Source organism: Plectropomus leopardus, chromosome 11, assembly GCF_026936395.1.
Source record: "Plectropomus leopardus strain MGB_pleo_1.0 chromosome 11, ASM2693639v1, whole genome shotgun sequence".
Classification (NCBI taxonomy): Eukaryota; Metazoa; Chordata; class Actinopteri; order Perciformes; family Serranidae; genus Plectropomus; species Plectropomus leopardus.
In genome coordinates, this window is record NC_142186.1 from 25988960 (window position 1) to 26007351 (window position 18392).

General features: G+C 42.4%; 1 protein-coding gene across 2 annotated transcripts in view; it reads right to left on the reverse strand.

Moving 5' to 3' along the window:
• The window catches only part of grin2db (glutamate receptor, ionotropic, N-methyl D-aspartate 2D, b), a 72683-nt gene that overhangs the window by 13672 nt on the left and 40619 nt on the right, over window positions 1-18392 (reverse strand). For both annotated transcript variants that reach the window (XM_088084430.1, XM_088084429.1), the window contains exons 7-14: window positions 16868-17073; window positions 15862-16030; window positions 13209-13362; window positions 12602-12727; window positions 10231-10460; window positions 9716-9876; window positions 5732-5801; window positions 5507-5624 (exon numbers count right to left, since the gene is read on the reverse strand). In XM_088084430.1, the coding sequence (XP_087940556.1) occupies window positions 5507-5624; window positions 5732-5801; window positions 9716-9876; window positions 10231-10460; window positions 12602-12727; window positions 13209-13362; window positions 15862-16030; window positions 16868-17073 (1234 nt within the window). The remainder of the gene's footprint in view (window positions 1-5506; window positions 5625-5731; window positions 5802-9715; window positions 9877-10230; window positions 10461-12601; window positions 12728-13208; window positions 13363-15861; window positions 16031-16867; window positions 17074-18392) is intronic.

Here is an 18392-nt window from a genome sequence, read left to right on the forward strand (position 1 = left end):
GGATGTGCAGCGCTGCAATAACCAGGTCTGAAGGTTGTATTTTACTGCATATTACAGTCTCTGAACTATTTCTAAGTGCCAAAGCGACTTCAGAAGCTCACAAGTCAACGCATCCACTTGCAACACTGCGGTGCACTGCTCTGCGAAAACTCCGGGTTTTTCATTTGTGCCATCATTAGCTGTGCTTGCGTAGCTCAGATGAAGCCGACTCAGTCATCTGTGTGATCTGGCTAATGTGTCTCCTGTAGAACATCATTAGCCAATCAGCCGTGGCCTCCAGCTACAGCAACAGATGGACACAGTGCTACTGCAGCCCACTGGCAGACTCAGGTAACAACTCCCCCTGTCAGATCCATTCATACATACATACATTCCCACAAGAGCAGGGGTTTCATAGGGGACCTTTGGAGGGTCAAACACTTAATTTACTTAATTCTGGTGAATTTTTACACATCAATTTATGGTGGATATCAAAATAAAAGACCTCTGGTGGTTTTGTTTCAGGGGAAACAAATCAAACAATCGATAATTTATTTATCACATGGAATTATACAAGGTTCTACTCTATTTCTAGTGAAATTTGATCCCATCAGCTCCTGTAACTTCTGCACTTTTTTTTCTTCGTACATTGTTGTCTGCTGATTTATAATTGTCCATGTTTCTGGATGGTTCCGGTAATCCTGCATGGTCACTCCTTTTAGCCAAGTTTTGGTGAATCAAAGGATATTACAATTCCATAGAGGGGTCGTAGTGGGGGGAAAAGTGGGACTGATCACTCAGGGCCCCAATGGGAGGGGAGGGCTCTAAAAGCCTGGCATGTAGAGTTTGGTTTTGTTTGCAGTTCATTATTTCTAAGTAATTAGTGCCATAACTAAATTAAAATTGGCTGAATAAATAAGTTGAAAGACTGAATTTAAAAAAAATAGTGGAAGTTCTCTGAGGCTCCTCTCACCCCTTCAAGGTGCAAAATGGTTTAGTCCACCCCCCGCGCTAGAAAGTGTCTCTAAACGCAGTTAGAGCCCTTTTTATGCTGCTGGAGCATCAATGTACATGTTTATGTCTTTCCCCAAAAAAGTAAACTCAGGGTAACAAAAACAAGAAAAAGACAGGAAAAGGAAAGACAGCAAACTGAATTTGTATTTTTTTAAATAATCCAACCCAAAGGTGCATGATGGAGGCATATTTGGCGGAAAGATTTTCAATTTTATTGTGAATGCATATCGGTTCTAAATATTGGTTCTTGGTCTCATTAACTACTTATAATTGGTATCAGTTAAGGCCCTGAAAAAACAATATTGGTCAACTCCTAAAAACAGACATACACTTTGGCCTAAAATACGCACAAATTTAGCAGAGCTGACAAAGAAGCGGCTGAAAATATCTGTGCCAACATCAAAACTGCATGTTTTAATTATTGAGGGCGACATGTCCCCTGCGTCCCCCCTGAAATCTACGTCTCTGCATTCTAAGACACAAAGGTCTGTTTTTAACTCAAGCGCAGAGCCCCATTGAAGAGGATTTATCGGTGTCAATGACCTTCAGTAGCAGCTGTGTCACCAAACAGGAGCCTGTTGTGAAAACAGCGAGTGTCTTAGTGAAGGGTACAGATAAACAGGTAGTCTCATGTCTGTCCTCCACTTCACAAGCCCCCGTTGAATCCCTTCTCTAAGCTCTAAGTCTCATCTCCTGGCTTTCCTTGCCATTTGACTCCCAGTGATTCATCTTCTGCTTCTTCGTCTCCCTCCTTTACAATCTGACTCTTTCTCACTGCGCAGGTTTCTTCCCTCCCTTAGGCCTTTGTGATGGCAGTTGTCTCTACCTCTCAGTCGCAGCCAGCTCAGGCCTGCCAAATCTGACAGGTGTGTCAAATCCACACTCCACCTCTGTCGTTCCTGGCAGGTCAGGTCAGGTAGAGCTGGCATGCTGCAAACACAGAGCTGGCACGCACCACAAAGACATTATTTAATAAAGGGAACTGTATTTCTGTGTCTTAGTGTGTGTGAATCTGTGTGTGTCTGTGTGCATATGTAAATACCCAAGTGCCTGCGTGTATGCTTGCATTTTTGCCAGATGTGGCACGATGCCAAACATGTCCAGAGACGCTGAGCTCCACAGTTGTTGAGCAGTAAACCGTGACCCGTGCCTTTATCACAACATGACAAACCTCTCGGCATTCGTTGCAAGATTGCTGAAAGAAAAAAAAACACTCTGCCAGCCAAGAGCTGCAAACCCAGCTTCTTACAATTTTTTTTTTAATATCTACTCACTGAATAATATATTCTTGGAATCAAAATCCTGATACTATGCATAAAATAGAAGTGGATCTGATAAGAGGGGGGAGAAAGCAAATCTTCCTACTCAGCAGTTTTGCCTTTATCAGGATACGAGTTGTAGCGAGATCAATGGACCTTCTCTAAAAGCCGCGGTATGAATCACCAGAGGCAGCAACAAGGAGAACAATACACTCACGGGGTTGACAAAGCAGCTGCGGACTTCTCTAGTGCCCCTCTAATGCAGTTGTAAAATGATATGACTCAACACGGCGTGGCACAATAATGATGTAACACTGTGACATGATTTAGCCCGGCTGAAGGTGTGATGCCGAGCCCTTGAGCCGCAGGGCGATTGTTGAGATGCAGCCTTTGAGGGCACTCTGAATGTGAGTCCCCCTCTCCACTCCCTCCCTCTCTCCACATCCAAACAAACTAATCCTCTTCCTTAGTAATCCACTCCAATAATGCCTGCCTACAACTAGAACCCTCAGCATTCAACACCACCCTTTAACTACATCCATCCAATGTGCACAGCTGATTTTAAGAGCTTTTTGCTACACGGAACGGGAGCAAGGACAAGGGAATGTACCAGGAGTTAAAAAGAACAACAGACATAGCATGTCAAGGCTGTCTGGGCTCTCTGTTTTCCGCGCATGCACGCACGCGCGCGCACGCGCACGCACGCGCATCTTTTCCCAGGTCCAACTATTCAGCTCCAGACGCCGGTCTTATTTAATAGATCTTGGCACCAAATTGGCATTATCAGTGTGTAAGCAGCTAAAGTGTCTGCGTGCCAGAAACAGCTAAAGGGCTTTGTCCGCCACGCCATAAGCAAAGCTGATTTAAAGCACGAGGAAAAGCCAAACAAGCAGCATCCGATTGAGACAATAAATGCGTGTGGCGGACTGTGTAAAATGACAATCAAGCATTAGTGTACTGACAACTATTGCTAAAAACAGATTCTCTCTGTCAAAGACAAGGAAGCGTCCTCCCATGGATTAATTTTAGACACAAGTGTGTGCCGCATACTAATAATGCTCCCATAGCTATCAATTATCCAATTATCTGATCTGTTTTTTATATTTCTTTTTTGCTTCGGTGCACTCATCTCATGTTCTGGGTATTTTCAGGTGTTTCTTTTTTCCTCACACTTCCTCACTCCACGTGTCAGCATCAGCTAATCTGTAATGAGTGTAAATCTGTCACAGCACAAGTTGTGATGATCTTTTTTTACAACATTGACTCACACAAGTAAATCCTTTTTTTTTTTTCAGCCCGAGCAGGAAGAAGAAAAGAGAGTGTGCATCGGATAGGTATAGAGGAGTCAAAACAGGGGAGGGTGCTTTCATTTTTACCAAAAGAGTCAAGTACTTTCTGCAGTGCTAGAAACCATAGACCGCACATAAAGATGGACAACATGACAGATCCCAGGCGGCTGGCTGCAGTATAGTTCATAAACCCCGCCTGCTCCATGTTAGCCGATGGGACATGAGCCAAACTACAAGATCAAAGCACATGTCAAATAATAAAGATAATTCCTGTCATTTTAGGAAGTTCTGATCACACCAGCGACTTAAGTGTTCATTTAATTAGTTATTTAATGATTTAACTGGAATTACCACCTAGTGGTTTTATGCATCCTCAGATCAGTCAATTTGCAGCTACAGTTTACATCCATGAGTCCAATGACTCATAGTGATCCATGACAGCTGACAATGCTTCAAATGTCGCTGCAAAGAAGCTACAAATTCTAAAACATGAACGCTTCTCACACTTTTTCCCCCGGCAGCAAATAAGATCCACACAATCAGTTTTAAGCTGGATACCTAAGATTAGTGTCACCAATTAAACACCTGACCAAATGATTCCCTTTCAGTTCCAGAATTATGAGGTTGAAATTTTTTGTGTAAAATTTTGTAATAATCATATGAATTCTTGAGTTCGTGAGCTCACTGTGACCTTTGACCAACACATTCTCATCAGTTCACCCTTGCATCCATGTGGATGTTTGTGCCAAATTTGAGGACGTTCCCTCAGGGCCATGTAGAGAGATCAAGTTCACGAGAATGAGACAGATGTGAGGACACATTAACTTTGACCTGAAAACATCATTCCTCTGGCAAAAGCTATCGCCAGCATGGAGACAAAAAAAAATGACGTCAGGAGAGACAGGTGTGTATCCCAATCAGTGTACTTGCAATTGATTTTGTTGCTGGATTGGCTGGACAGGTGTGAACTTGATGCTGCAGAGATCTCTACCGCAGAGTCTGGCTCCAAATCCAGGATATTTTGCTTTTATTTTTGTACAGTAGGAGGAAGTGGAGACCATGGCTGTATTAAAGTTTGGATGCAGCCATGGGGCGGCGTGGCCTCATTCATTCTGAGGAGAGCTGCTCATTGACACATAAAGGAATAAAGCTCTTTTTCCGGTTATAAAATACAATAAAATACCCAAATCTACTGGCCCATAAGGTTTGAGCACTAGACACCTACGATGGCTAAGCGTGGGCGAGTGTGCCCAAGGCGGGCACTACTGTCCACTACCGCGCTGGCAGAGCAACTAACTTCCGGACTGCTTCGCTAGCTTGAATGGTGGTCTAAAAATGGATCTTGCAGCTCTTTTAGACTTTCTAAGTGTTTGCGAAATGAGTTGTTCCTGAAATGAGTTGTTTCAGGGAGGTTTTGACGCTCACAAAAAAATTATTTACTGATTTACAGACTTCTCTTTCCCAATGTAAGTCTATGGGGAAAAGTCTTTCCAGGGCAGTGGGCATCACGTGACTGACCCCGGACGGCGTGATTCCACTTTTGGCCACCACGTAAAATTTGCATCAGAGCACTTCCTTGGGGACACATGTCGTCCATCTTTACATACAGTCTATGCTTGAAAACAGCAAAAGTACTCCTCCTGCTCCCACCTCCCCTTTTATTTCCCCTCCTCTCTTATAGTCAATAAAGAGACCTACAAACCTCTTAACCATCACCATCAGCCCTCTCCTACACACCATTATTCCCTGACAAACGCAGCACCTCTCATCCATCGCTCTCCCCACACCTTAGACTTCTCAACATCCTCTCATTCATCTACCCCCTGTGTCCTCCGTTCACCCCCCACCCCCAGTGCTACTCTGACGCTCGTTTCTCTGTCTTGTCATTTTAACTGTAACCTTCTCTTTGCCCCTCCATTGTTCTAATTATTTTCCTCTCCACCCTCCCCTCCCCATAGTTCTCACCATCTCCCACCAGCTGCAGCAGGGCCAGGTCAAGAGGACGTTTCCAGCGTGAGTTTTTGTGCAGGGCGATACCGTAGCCTGTGGTGGCAAAAACCTTCCCCGAGCCTATGGTCATCACCTTGGAAAAAGGACAATGCGCAGATATGTTTTTAAAAAATGACAAAGAGTTACAAACATGTTGAAGCTAGAGTGTGAGCAAAAGTGCCCGTGTGGGTTAGTCCTCACCTTACAACCTTCGTCCTTCCTGGCCATATAGTTCAATACTGCAGCATCATAAATAAAAGCATCCAGTTTCCTGTAAAGGGATCAAGGGAGAATTCATTCATCATTTAATGGGAGAGAGGAGCAGAGGGATGGAGAGACTGTCTGAGGCAGGGGAGGAGGCATAAAGGTGGATCTCTGCGATGTTACCTGGGAAGAGAGTTAGGGTGCAAAAATATTCAGCAGGCAGGCGCACAGAATGATAGAGAGGGCATGAAAAGTTAAATCATAACAAGAAAAAAGGGAGGATGGGTGGAATAGTAAAGCAGGCTTGGCGGAAAGAGTGAAAACACAAGGAGAATAAAATAAGGCAGAGATCAGGGAAAGATGTGTGAGTAAGAGGGAGCGGGAAGGTGGTGGAGGAAGAGGTGGAGGGGAGGAGGACAGGGATTTATACGGCGCGAAGAGCGCAGTGACAGGGAGAGAGGGAGAGAGAGCGAGGGTGGGGGGAGATTTACACACTTCAGGGGGGAAAGACATGGGATAGAGCCAGAGAGTGATGAGGATTATAAAGTTTAAATACAGACACACCGAGAAAGCACGCTGGGAGGGGAAAGAATGGACCAAAGAAGAAGAAAAGACAGAAACGGTAAGATAACAGGCCAGATGAGGCGTGAGAGGAAAGGAAAGATAAGCACTGAGGAAGAGGAGAAAAGACAGCAGAAAAAAAGCAAGTTTCTCATTTTTTGTGCATGTTAACACTGAGTTATAATTGTGGTGTCAAGGCAATGGGGAGGGAGAAATGATGACAGAGGCTTAGGATAAAGTAAACTGGGATTATCCAGCACATGACGGGTGATAGAGATTCTACTAGAAACTGGAGAGGGAAATGCTGCTTGCACTGTGTGGGTGGAGATAGCAGTGAAGGTGGAGAGAGAGAGAGAGAGAGAGAGAGAGAGAGAGAGAGAGAGAGAGAGAGAGAGAGAGAGAGAGAGAGAGAGAGAGAGAGAGAGAGAGAGAGAGAGTAAAGGTGAGAGCATCTGTGCAGGAAAGCAGGAAGTGTGACAAAAGATGTGAAATGTTAGTCAGCGTTGAAAAGCATGCCGCTGTGTATGATGGCCTGCAAGTGAGAGTGAGAACATGAAAAAAAAAAATCACAAATAGTAAATGGCAGCAGGTATGACTCCACGAAAAAAAACATATTAAAGGGTTCCCACACATTTTCATGGACCAGATGTAAAAACTTTCCATGACATGTCAAGGACCAGTAATAAAATTTCAATGTAATGACTGTACTGCTGCACTTGCTGGCCTGGTTACAGAAGTTTTACACACACACACACACACACACACACACACACACACACACACACACACACACACACACACACACACACACACACACACACACACACACACGTCTCATAACAAATGCCAACACACTACGTCACATATACATATAACCTGTCTTAAAGGGGAAGGCTTGGCCGGTATTTGTCATGAAAAATTAGAACTGTGCAAGTTTTCCATATGTACCAACCAGCAAATAAATTGTTTGAGTTAATTTGCTTTACTTGTATTGCACGTCCTCCAATGCAACTACTGCGCATCACAATGTTCATGATGCAACGACATGACGTGACTCGCATTAGAGCTATGTTGTGTCAGCTGCTACCGTAAAGAAATTAAAAGTGCTGTTACATCACATGGAAGGTTATCCCTGGAAGATTATGGTAACAGTTTATTAAAACACAAAATTCCATGACTTGTCCAAAACATTCAATGATTTTTTTGATTAATTCTATCAATTTTTCACGCCTGGAAAATGACATTGTCAAATTTAATGACTTTTCCAGGATTTCCATAACCGTGGGAACCCTGACAGTAAATGGGTTGATGCAAATGCAGTAAGTGCAGTAGTGTTTGCAGAATGGACCATGTACTGAGACTGTATTGTGTAACTGCTGTGTCTGAGGTAAACAGTGAACTTTCAATCGCAACTTTTAAGCAGCCATATAGTAGTCAATAAAGACTGTGTGATATAATCGCTCCAAAGCAGCTACTGAATGGACTTAGCGGTGAGATTGTGTTATACAGTCTGCAGTCACTATCAGTTTATTTTGGCCATGTTTCATCAGAAGACAACTGGGGCATTCTGTCAGAAATCAATCACTTTCTGACGACACAAAATTCAATTTGAGCATTTTTGGGGGGTTTTTTTGTACATGTTAACCTATATGAGAGTGTTTTATAAGTGCTGCATACCTGACCAACATGAAAACTTCAGGTGATGTAAGGACGTGGCGCTCTAACATATTAAAAAATGACTGTTTTATGAGATTAAATGTTGATTTTGCTAATTAAAGTGGATTTATGAAAAATTCTAAGAGTATGCGTTATCATCGCACGGTTTTCAGCATGGAGTTGTCTTAGCCAGCGATTAGCAGCTAACAGTGCTAACTTCATAAACAGCACTTAACAACGAGAATGGTGCTGACAGAGCTAACAGTTTTCAGCAGGGGGAAACTGTAGAGCGGGTGCAGCGCTTTTGAAATGGCACCATACCAAAATCAGAAGTAACTGCCGTATGAGCACAATGCAAAGCAGCATCATTACTCCTCTATATCTTTACATTGCAAACTGTGGTGTGCTGCTAAATTAATGCTATGCAGATACAGAACCTTAATAAAAAATATGGATAGAAAATTAGAACAAAAAAATCAAATCGATAGCAGTGAGGTCAGAAAGTGAGTGATCTCTGATGGCAAAAATTCTTCTTCTTTTGATGGCACTACTATACTAGCACCTTAGCTGAATGGCAGTACAAAGGGAACGCTTTCTGGGAGGAATATCACGTCAGTAGCCAGTGTCACTTTAACATAATTTTTCTTGAAATCTTTAAGTCTATTCTTGTGAAACCTTTATCAGAACGTATTTGACAAATGTACTTTCAACATCACTTTTCATCAGCAGGAATCCACTATTTCATAAAAACGAAAAAAAAGAAAAACTTGGCCCGTGATCCAAATCTGGCACCCAATAGGGTGCCATTCATAATAAAGATAAACTGATTCATACTAGGAATTGTTTGTGTACTTTAAGTATGCCTAAGATGCCAGAGTGCATAAAACAGCATCAAAATAGAGCTTGTGCATCAAAAAAAGTGAGAGTGGAGAATCCCACACACCCCTCGACAGAGGTCCTCGCTAAGCCCACAATTTCCTTAAATTCCGACAAATGTCCTAAAGTCCTGGAAACATGTATGGGGCTGCTGCGACTGACCCCTGGCCTCCTGTCATTTTGTGCCCCCCAAGCAAAGCATGTTGCATATCCCTGATTTAAAGGATCCTGATTTATTACAGTTCTTTGAAGGGAATACATTGCGTTTACTTTTTCTGCACTAATTTTTGCTTTGTTGCACTTGTTTTTTTTTGGGGGTTTTTTTTTTAAAAAAGCATGACCACCAAGACGGAGAATCTTGTATCCCTAATGCTAAGACAATTCTGGGGTCTTTTTAAATGTTTTCATATTTTCTTTTGAAAGCTGCACAGTGCATTCTGGTAGTTGTCAGTTTACTAACTCTTGAACAAAAGCAAATGCCACAGCCATTTTTCTGCTTTTTCTGTAAGTATTTGTGTCATCATAGCCATGGACAGCCCAGTTTTGTGAGCAGACCATCTTTCCAAAAGTAAAAAACTTCTTTAAAGCAAAAAACGGATCTATTTCCACATTAAAACTCATGGAGCAGTTCTGAATAATTTGTGATGTGAGCATCTTGGTTGTTGTAAGCTTATATATAGATTTTATGTCTCAAGCAAACAACACCATAGTTTTATATTTGCCTAAGGGAAGTGTGAACAATTTTAACAACTTCCCTAAATCTAACGGACAATAACTTGCAAAGCATGCTTCAATGGAAACTCAGCTACTAAAAACACTGAAAAGTGAGATGTGGAGAAAAACGCAGATGTGGCTGGACACATGAAAATCATGTTAAAGTAGACTGACCCGGTCTTCAGGTTCAGTATGGCGTCCTCCACTCCTCTCTGGTTGTATTTGCCCATGTACTGGTGCATGTCTGGGTAGTTGGAGCGGATGTTTTTTTCTGTGCTCCCGTTGGGCACCGTGCCAAACTTCAGAGGTGGGTACTGCTCCTCGGGATGCTGAAACTAGCGGAGCAAAGGGAGGCGAGGGAGGGAGACGGAAGGGGCATGAGACACACCAGCCTGTGCACCAATCTGTCTGACCTATTTCTGTCCACTCTCCAGACTAACTTACAACACTCCATGCACAGTCAAATCTTTGAAAAGAGAGCAGTCCGTGGACTTAAAGTAGCATTTAGAACTGTCTTTTAAGCATTCGAGAACTGTGGTAATTGAGTTACGTTAAATGAGATTTTATTCATTTCTGAATTCCTGTGCTTTAATCAATTTAACATTCAAATGCATGGGATTTGGCTCACTCTAAGACTTTAATTCTCCTTCTGCTTTCCCTACTTAATCAGTATTCAAGCAATGAGGTACCTTCTTGTCCGAGAGGCCTGACACTGTGTCAATGTACTCCTCCTGGATCATAAAGGCGGCCAGGTTAGCAGTGTAGGAGGCCAGAAAGATGACAGCAAAGAAGGCCCAGATCAGCACCATGATCTTGCTGGTGGTTCCTCTGGGGTTCTCCACCGGCACAGAGTTGTTGAAGACAATAGCCCACAAAAGCCAAACAGACTTTCCGATAGTGAAAGTAGATCCTCCAGCCTCTGGCCAAAATCACGACAAAGAGAGAGAGAAAGCAAGAGAGCGTAATGAGTGATTGTAACATTAACTTTTTTCCAGCCAGTACACAGCACAATAGTCTATTCAGCAGAGTCTGACTGCAGATGAAGCAACCGATTCAAATTAAACTTCCCTGAATGATCTTGTAAAAATGGGTTTACTGGATATGAAAATACCTGGCAGGCTTTTTGACACCAAAGCTCATAAGGCGGCGACTATACATTTCGATAGTGGCAGCTTTCAATTCAGCTGCTACGTGATCTTACAAATGATTAAACCGCATGGTGCAAATCACCACTGAAAGGGCTCAAACACTCCTTTGCTTTATACGACAGGAGCAAAGGAGGAAGGAAGGGGAGAGAGATGAGAGTGAATGAGAGGGATATATGGGAGGATGACAGAGAGGTAAAATTATGTAGAGCACAGCAATCATGCAGTAAAAGAGGCGAATCGGGTTGGGTGTTGGACTGAGGCATCAGGCATACTGAATATCACAGGGGTCCAAACTATGCTGTTGAATAATAAATGGCTGCTTCAATATCGAGAATACTTGGATGCAGTTCAACATACTGTAGGTGTAATTTCCTCTTTGCCACATTCACAGTTAAAGATTCAGGGCAGAACATTCAAAGTCCAATCCCATTTCTTATTTTTACTTCTGACCCTCACCCAGCTGACCCTCAGAACAGAGTTACAAGGACTAGTGTTTGAAATCTTCCCCTCTGAAATAGGAAAACCCTTCAAGGCCCTGATAAAACATCACTAGTCGTAGATGATTTTAAGCAGAGGTGACTATTGATATAATGTCATAATCACAATTACATGAGCTATGTAGAAAAAGCATGGACGCCTGTCTGTGCCCCATAGATCCATTCATTATCCATCCATGGTGCTCCTACCCTGTCAGTCTGCATTATATATTAGCAGAACAAGGGCAGCAACTCTGCTGCTGGGCTCTAGTTAAACTTTGGGCGTCATATGTCATCAAAGGGGGGCAAAGGTATCATGGAAATATGTCTAAATGCAGGACTGTCGTGCACAAATCAGCAGTAACGATGTAATGTTAACTGGCAAGCTAGTTAGCTACTAATACATCAACAAATTGAGAGAGATTCTATTTTTGTTATGCTCATTATAAAGAAAATGACCACAATGCATCAAAACATTAAACTAAGATAATTCAGAATTGTCAAATTTTTACTCATGAAGCAAATACAATTAAGGGTTTCTTTTGTTGCTTGTGCAGCCATCTTGTCGATGATGCCTCATAATACTTGGTTAGTAGCGTGCCTCTGAAAAACATTGGCTTGGAGGAGGATGCAATTTATCTCACCCCTCAAGCCAACAAGAATCAGGACACCCTACCCCTACACATGAACCACAGACTGTATGATAACGATGGACGCCATGACAGCTGCCCAAAAGTGAAGCAAAACATCTTAATCGCGCCCTGGTGGCTATCTGCAGTATAGGTCATAAACCCCACCTCCTGCATGGACATGGACCAAACTAAGGATGGTTTCTGTTATTCTACGTAGTTCTGATCATGCTGTTTGTTCAGGTGTTTGCTTTTTTGATACGTTTGGGTTTAATTAGTTATTTGATGCTATAAAAAAAGGTTCTGACGTCATGATTGGTGGCTGTGTGCTCCAGTCGCTATGCTTGTGTTCAGTGGTGCTGCTCAAAATTGGTTGAACGGGTGTATGGGTGGGAACGCCGGACCGTGAAGTTCGCTATTTTGTAGATAACCTCAAAATAGCATCACCAGCTTTACATGGCAACACCCATACAGGGGATGTTTTTGTTTCATTATGGCACCATGGGAGTAATGGGGGGAACACAAAAAACAGATGGGTAGTGGTAAGGGTTGTATGGGAATAAAGCCAAAATTGGTTCAATCTGAATGTGACAGCTGACCAATCAAAGAGCTAGAAAACAAATTCAAAAGAAAACAGCAAAGTTCATTATCACACTAAAGAAAACATTTTGACTTTGAAGTCCTTTAACCACATTCCAGGAGCGTGTTTAGTGTTTGTCCGTTTGATTCATGTGGCAACAGCGATGGGCTGCACGCAGACCCATCTGTCAGACTGAGAAAAACAGACAGCTTAGATCCATCACTCACTCTTGCCGGTCTGGAGACTGCGATTGTAGCCCACAGGGCTGAAGAACTCAAAAATGAAGACGGTCACAGCCACTACAGTCAGGCACATGACGAACATCATCACCCAAACTGCTGGACTGTAGGGCTCTTTAAAGAGAAACAAAGGAAGATTTAAATTAAACATAATATAAGGGCATATTAAAACATTTTAAATGCATTATTAAATTATCATCATTATTATTATCATTATCAATACAGGGGGCAACAAAGCTTTCAGGCACATTATGTACTGTATACACAGAGTTGAGCCTTGTATGCAGTGAAAATATTGTAGGAATCATCGGAGAAAACATATTCTCCAGAAGTCCATAAACACTGTTTCTCTTTTTTAACAATCATCTCAATGCAGTCTATAGGCCAATAACTGTTCTCCCGCTGGAGCCTGGAGTCTGCTGACAGAGTGAAACTACAAGTTGGGAAGACACGAGCGGCTAAGAAAAAGTAACGGCTAATCTAGATGTAAGGACCAGCAGCCAAAGACTGAGGCTCTTTATGCAAACTCAACACTTTACAATTAGATTAGATTCTGTACATCAGCTCGACGCCTCAAACAAACACAGCCTCTTACCTAAGAAAGCGGATGGTGATACAGTTCCGTTGCTACGGGAGACCATGACACTGATCCCCGTCTCCACAAAAGGGACGGAGAAATCCACGACCTCTGACCTCTCCTCATTTATAGTCAGCGAGCCAATGGCCATGTCGGCTCGCTTGTAAACCACCTGAAGGGGACAAGAATCAGTGCTGAGAGCGAAATCTAATTATGGGTAATTCCTGTGGCGGTTACACACACACAAAGCCAATCTTTTACAGTTCAAAAAGGTTTCTTTCCAGGTGAGATAGTGACATTTCTGCACCCTGACCCTTTGTGCATCTTCAAATGTGCCTGCATGAGAAAGGCCAGGGACTCAATCTGGTACAAATACTGAACACGTGTCTCTTGTGCATCTCTTTAGCATACAAAATGAGTGAGGGCCCTTCTCCTCGCTGCCACCATCTAGAAAAACCTGAAAACCGCTGTGTCTGCTGATTGTACAAGTGAAATGTTAATCTACATTAGACATGGCACATCCGCTCTTCAGAGCAAATCAGCAGAAAAATGAAGTGAAGCGGAAAGCAGAGCACCCTCCCCTCAACTTTGCCAAGTCTCTGGATTACCTGATCAAAGAATCGCAGGCTTTGGAACATCTGATCAAAAGACAGACATTAGTTTGAGAAAACAAAATTCACTTGGCCTTTCGCATGTGAAAATAGACTCGACAGCCAGCTCTGGCCCCGGCTCAAGTTATAAATGATGGAGCAGGAGAGAGCGTTGGAGCTGTTTTGGAACGCGTGACAACTGGCGTTTGGCAAGTTCCCTCTGGGACAAAGATAGAAACAGCGGGGCGCTTCAATGAAACAGCAGCCCCCGTATCGATCTCAGTATGTGTGTGAGCATGTGTTTGTTTGTGTGTGCCTGTTTTTTTCATGCCAGCATCTCTGTGTCTTTCTTGATGGCGGATCATGAACCTCGGTGAGAATTGCAGAGAAAATATCAAGGACTAATCGCAACTAGCCAGGGGGTGTCTGACAATGTGCCTTTGTTTGCTTCTATGTGTGTACATGGATGTGTCTCTGCAAGGGGTGTAACAATACACGCATTTGTACTGAACTGTTCAGTATGAGGCTTTCGGTTTGGCACACACAAACAACAAACCGAACGATTCTTTGAGCTAAGGCTATTACATTTTGGGGGAAAAATACACAGCTCCGAGTGGCAATTATAATTTAAGTTTGGATACATTTTAAAAAGAAAAAAAGTGGAAATTTCTGCAGGATTTCGGAAAAACTCTGTTAATCTCTGTTAATTCAGGTAAGTCGAATTCCTCAAGTGAAAGAATGAATGTGATCTTTGATGGAATATTATCTGAAAATAAAGAGCACCCGGTAACACTTTCCCACCTGAGCTGCATGCGAGAGTCCGTCTAACCACAACGCCCCGAACAGGACCAACGAGAAAAATCGGATATTTCGCACACTATGGAGGTTAACTCTGGGATTTACGATATCATAAACAACATGACATTACTGATGTTAAACATGTCTGTAACACTGCATACCAGACAGAGACTTATTTTTTTTGGCAAAGAAGCTAACGATAGCCATCCTGCCACTTCAGTAAGTCCAGTGTGATCACATTCCTTTCAGAAGCTTTGTGATCCAGCCTTGAACTGTGTCTTTTTGAAGATTTAATATAATAAATCCATAATGATGAATTCAACACCTAATTTCCTCAGTGATTATTTATCCGTTTTCTGATTAAAAATAAGAGTTGAAAAAGAGTAAAAACACTGCGATTATCACTATCATCTGCCAGCCAATCAGTGAAGAAAGAGCAGGACAAATACCACAATGATCATCCGTCACAGAGGACAAATACAAGTCGTGAAAAACAACCTGTGTCTCCACCTGGGAAAAAGCTTTGGTGGACACGCTACCTTTTTAACGCATCACCAACAGCCAATAAAAACGAAACAACTGACCAACCAACCAAAGTTTACAGCCCTCCTTTTGTTTGAATTTGCTTAAAATTTTGATACTACATTTTATATTTTAATGTTTTTATATTAGTTTTAATAAGTAAATTAATTAAAATAACAAAAAGTGAAAAAAATTAAAAACCGCACTGTTAATTTTGTGAATTGTTACACCCCTAGTCTCTGCAGATAAAAATACTTTAGGGAAGTGTGTGTTCACCACATGTGCTTGTCAGTCTAATTTGTGTTACTGTGCATTATTTTGTCCTCCATTACTGTGTGTGTGTCTGCACATTTGTGTGTGTGTGTGCATGTGCGTGTTTAATAAATGACAGCTGTCTGATTTCCGGCAGTGGTTAAGTGGCCATAACTCTCACAGCGATTGATGTGACACATAGCGTTTAACTGCTCACCCAGGAAGCAGAAGCACACACAGAGGAATGCTACTGTGCAGCTTGGTAGCTATAAATGCAACACAAAATACGCAGAGGCACAAATATAAACTCTCTCACACACACACACACTCACACACACACCTTTCACAAAAGTGATACAGGGCCGACATCAAGAACACATTTCTCACAAAGGCAGACAGGCAGAACCACGGGCACCTCCACACACACACACACACACACACACACACACACACACACACACACACACACACACACACACACACACACACACACACACACAAAGACTTGCCTCTCCAATCATGCCGTTCCAAACCCCATCAATTTTCTTCCCATGCTTCCCATTGGTCACTAAGTAAAGGTCATAGGTGAAGCCGACAATCTTGGCCAACCTCTTGAGGATGTCGATGCAGAAGCCCTTGCAGCACTGCTTCATGGGAGCCACACCCTCGTGGATGGCACTGTGGATGAATCACAGAGAAGAAAAGATGAGCGAAAAATCAAAGTGTCAAACAAAAAGCCTTAAAGACTGCATCACGAAATGCGGAATGTGTAATCAATCACAAGGACAGGACAGGACAGGACTGGCCGGGACAGTACAGAAGGGGACAGAACAGGCAGGGAACGGGACAGGCTGGGACAGGACAGGCAGGGACAGTACGGGCCAGAGCAGGCTGGATGGGCCGGGAGTATAGCAGAGTAAAGCAGAGTTGTGCAGAGTAGAGTTGGGTAAAGTAGAGCAGAGTAGAAGAGTAGAGTATTGTAGAGTGGGAAAGGAAAGGAAACATAAAAGTAAAGAAAAGGAATGGGAAGGAAAGGAAAGAAAAGGAAAGGAAAGAAAAGGAAAAGGAAAAGGAAAAGGGAAGGGAAGGGAAGGAAAGGGAAGGGAAGGGAAATGGCCACAGAGGAGGAATATTGTAGCCCAGCACTTGGTGACAGGTTTGATCGACCAGTGTAGGATAGGTGCTGTCATCCCCTCAGAAGCTGATGAACCATAAAGCTCCACTGTGGTCATATCTGATTCCAGACCCCTGAGTCATTCCACTGATCCTCTGGAGTGCAGTCTGTTATTGATTACGCTCAGCAAGTGAGGAGACCACAGTCTTGATAGGTGATTGATGTCACCTCAATTGGATGGCATCATGAGAGCTCAGGAACTCCAGTCATAACACAGATATAAATAAAGTAGAGAGGCTACTACTCTTCATTTTTCCATTATTAAAATTCTAGTCTGTGCGAAACAGAATATGGAATAAGTCATTTGCATCAAATCCTACATAAAAGACATCATCTTAAACCTGGCGTTAAGGGGTCGTCTGCAGGGCACTGAGTCACGGATGCAGGTCCCCGATGCAGCGTCCGCCAGCTCCACAATGACAAATGGCCTTTCCTCCAGTGTGACAACGCGCAGGTGCTGGGCATCATCAGGTGGTTTAAGGAATGGCCCGTAGCGAGACCAGGCTGGGTACCGAAGCCTCAGCACGCCGTTCTCCCACCAGCCTACCTGAGGGAACAGACAAGACAGACATTAGAGAGAGGTGGAGCACACAAACACACACACATTTCTGCCACGATCAGTATATGTTTTCTTTTAATGAATGCCAGCTTTGTTTATACTGAGAACAAAACCAGCAGAAAACAAAGCAAGTATCAAAAAGACATAAGTCAACCCACATTTGCCTTGACTGAGGACAGTAGAAAAGAGGTACAATGAGTAACACTTGCAATAATTACATCTGCATGATACGACTTCTACTTATGTCTATAATATAGTAGAGTAACAGAAGCCTTTGTTGCTATCCTAAATTAAGACGGTCAGGAACATCATGGAAATGTATACACTTTTTAAACTTTTAGTATTTTAATGCTGTCATTTTTTTTGTTTTTGTTTTACATAGTAAAGCCCTGAGAGGGATGGAAGGAGGATTTTTTTGTTGTTGTTTTGGGCAGTGTTGGTGTTGGCCAAAGTTGATGCATTTACGTTAGAGATATTATCACCTACGTATGGGACGTTATCTTCTACATACGAAATATTATGTCTAATGTACAGAATGTTATCTCCTATGTACATGATGTTATCTCCTTTATACAAAATATTATCTTCTACACATGAGATGTTATACCGTACATACAAATATATCAGCTACTATGTACGGGATGTTGTCTCCTACACACAGGATGCTGTCTCCTTCTTCCGAGACATTATTTCCTACACGCGGGATGTTATCTCCTAGGTTACATTTTGAATCCCAAATCCAGATCTTGTTCTTATGGTAAAATGCATTGATTTAACTGTAAAATAACCCCAGAAAGGCTAAATAAGTCCAATCTTAGGCTTTACTAATTTGCAACGCTCCATTACTATAACAGTATTGGGGTCAACTTGTTTGCTGTCTTACTTCTTGCTAGAAGACTGGGTTGGTAGTAATATTGTATCTGTTCATATGGTAGAAAGATTGGTCCACATGTGTTAGCTTGGCACAGCAGCAGAGGTGTGAGAGAGCAGTTAGCCAGCCTCAGCACTCAGCATTTCACAGTAATTCAGTTACACAGAATTCCCAGTCAGTCAGTCATTGACACTTCTTGGCAATGTCTATGAGAAAGTTACAGTTGTAGGGCTTCAAGAGTCCTTTAACAAATGCATTTTGCATTCACACAGGGCACAAATACAGATCTGTGTATCTGATGCCAAAGTACGGAAATATAATTATGTTTAAATATTAAGTCTTTCAGTGGAGTGTTTTCTAATGTAATTTATTCATTCTTTAATTTTTGATAGTTGGTATAATTGCCTACAACCACTTTAATATTACTTTTATTGAA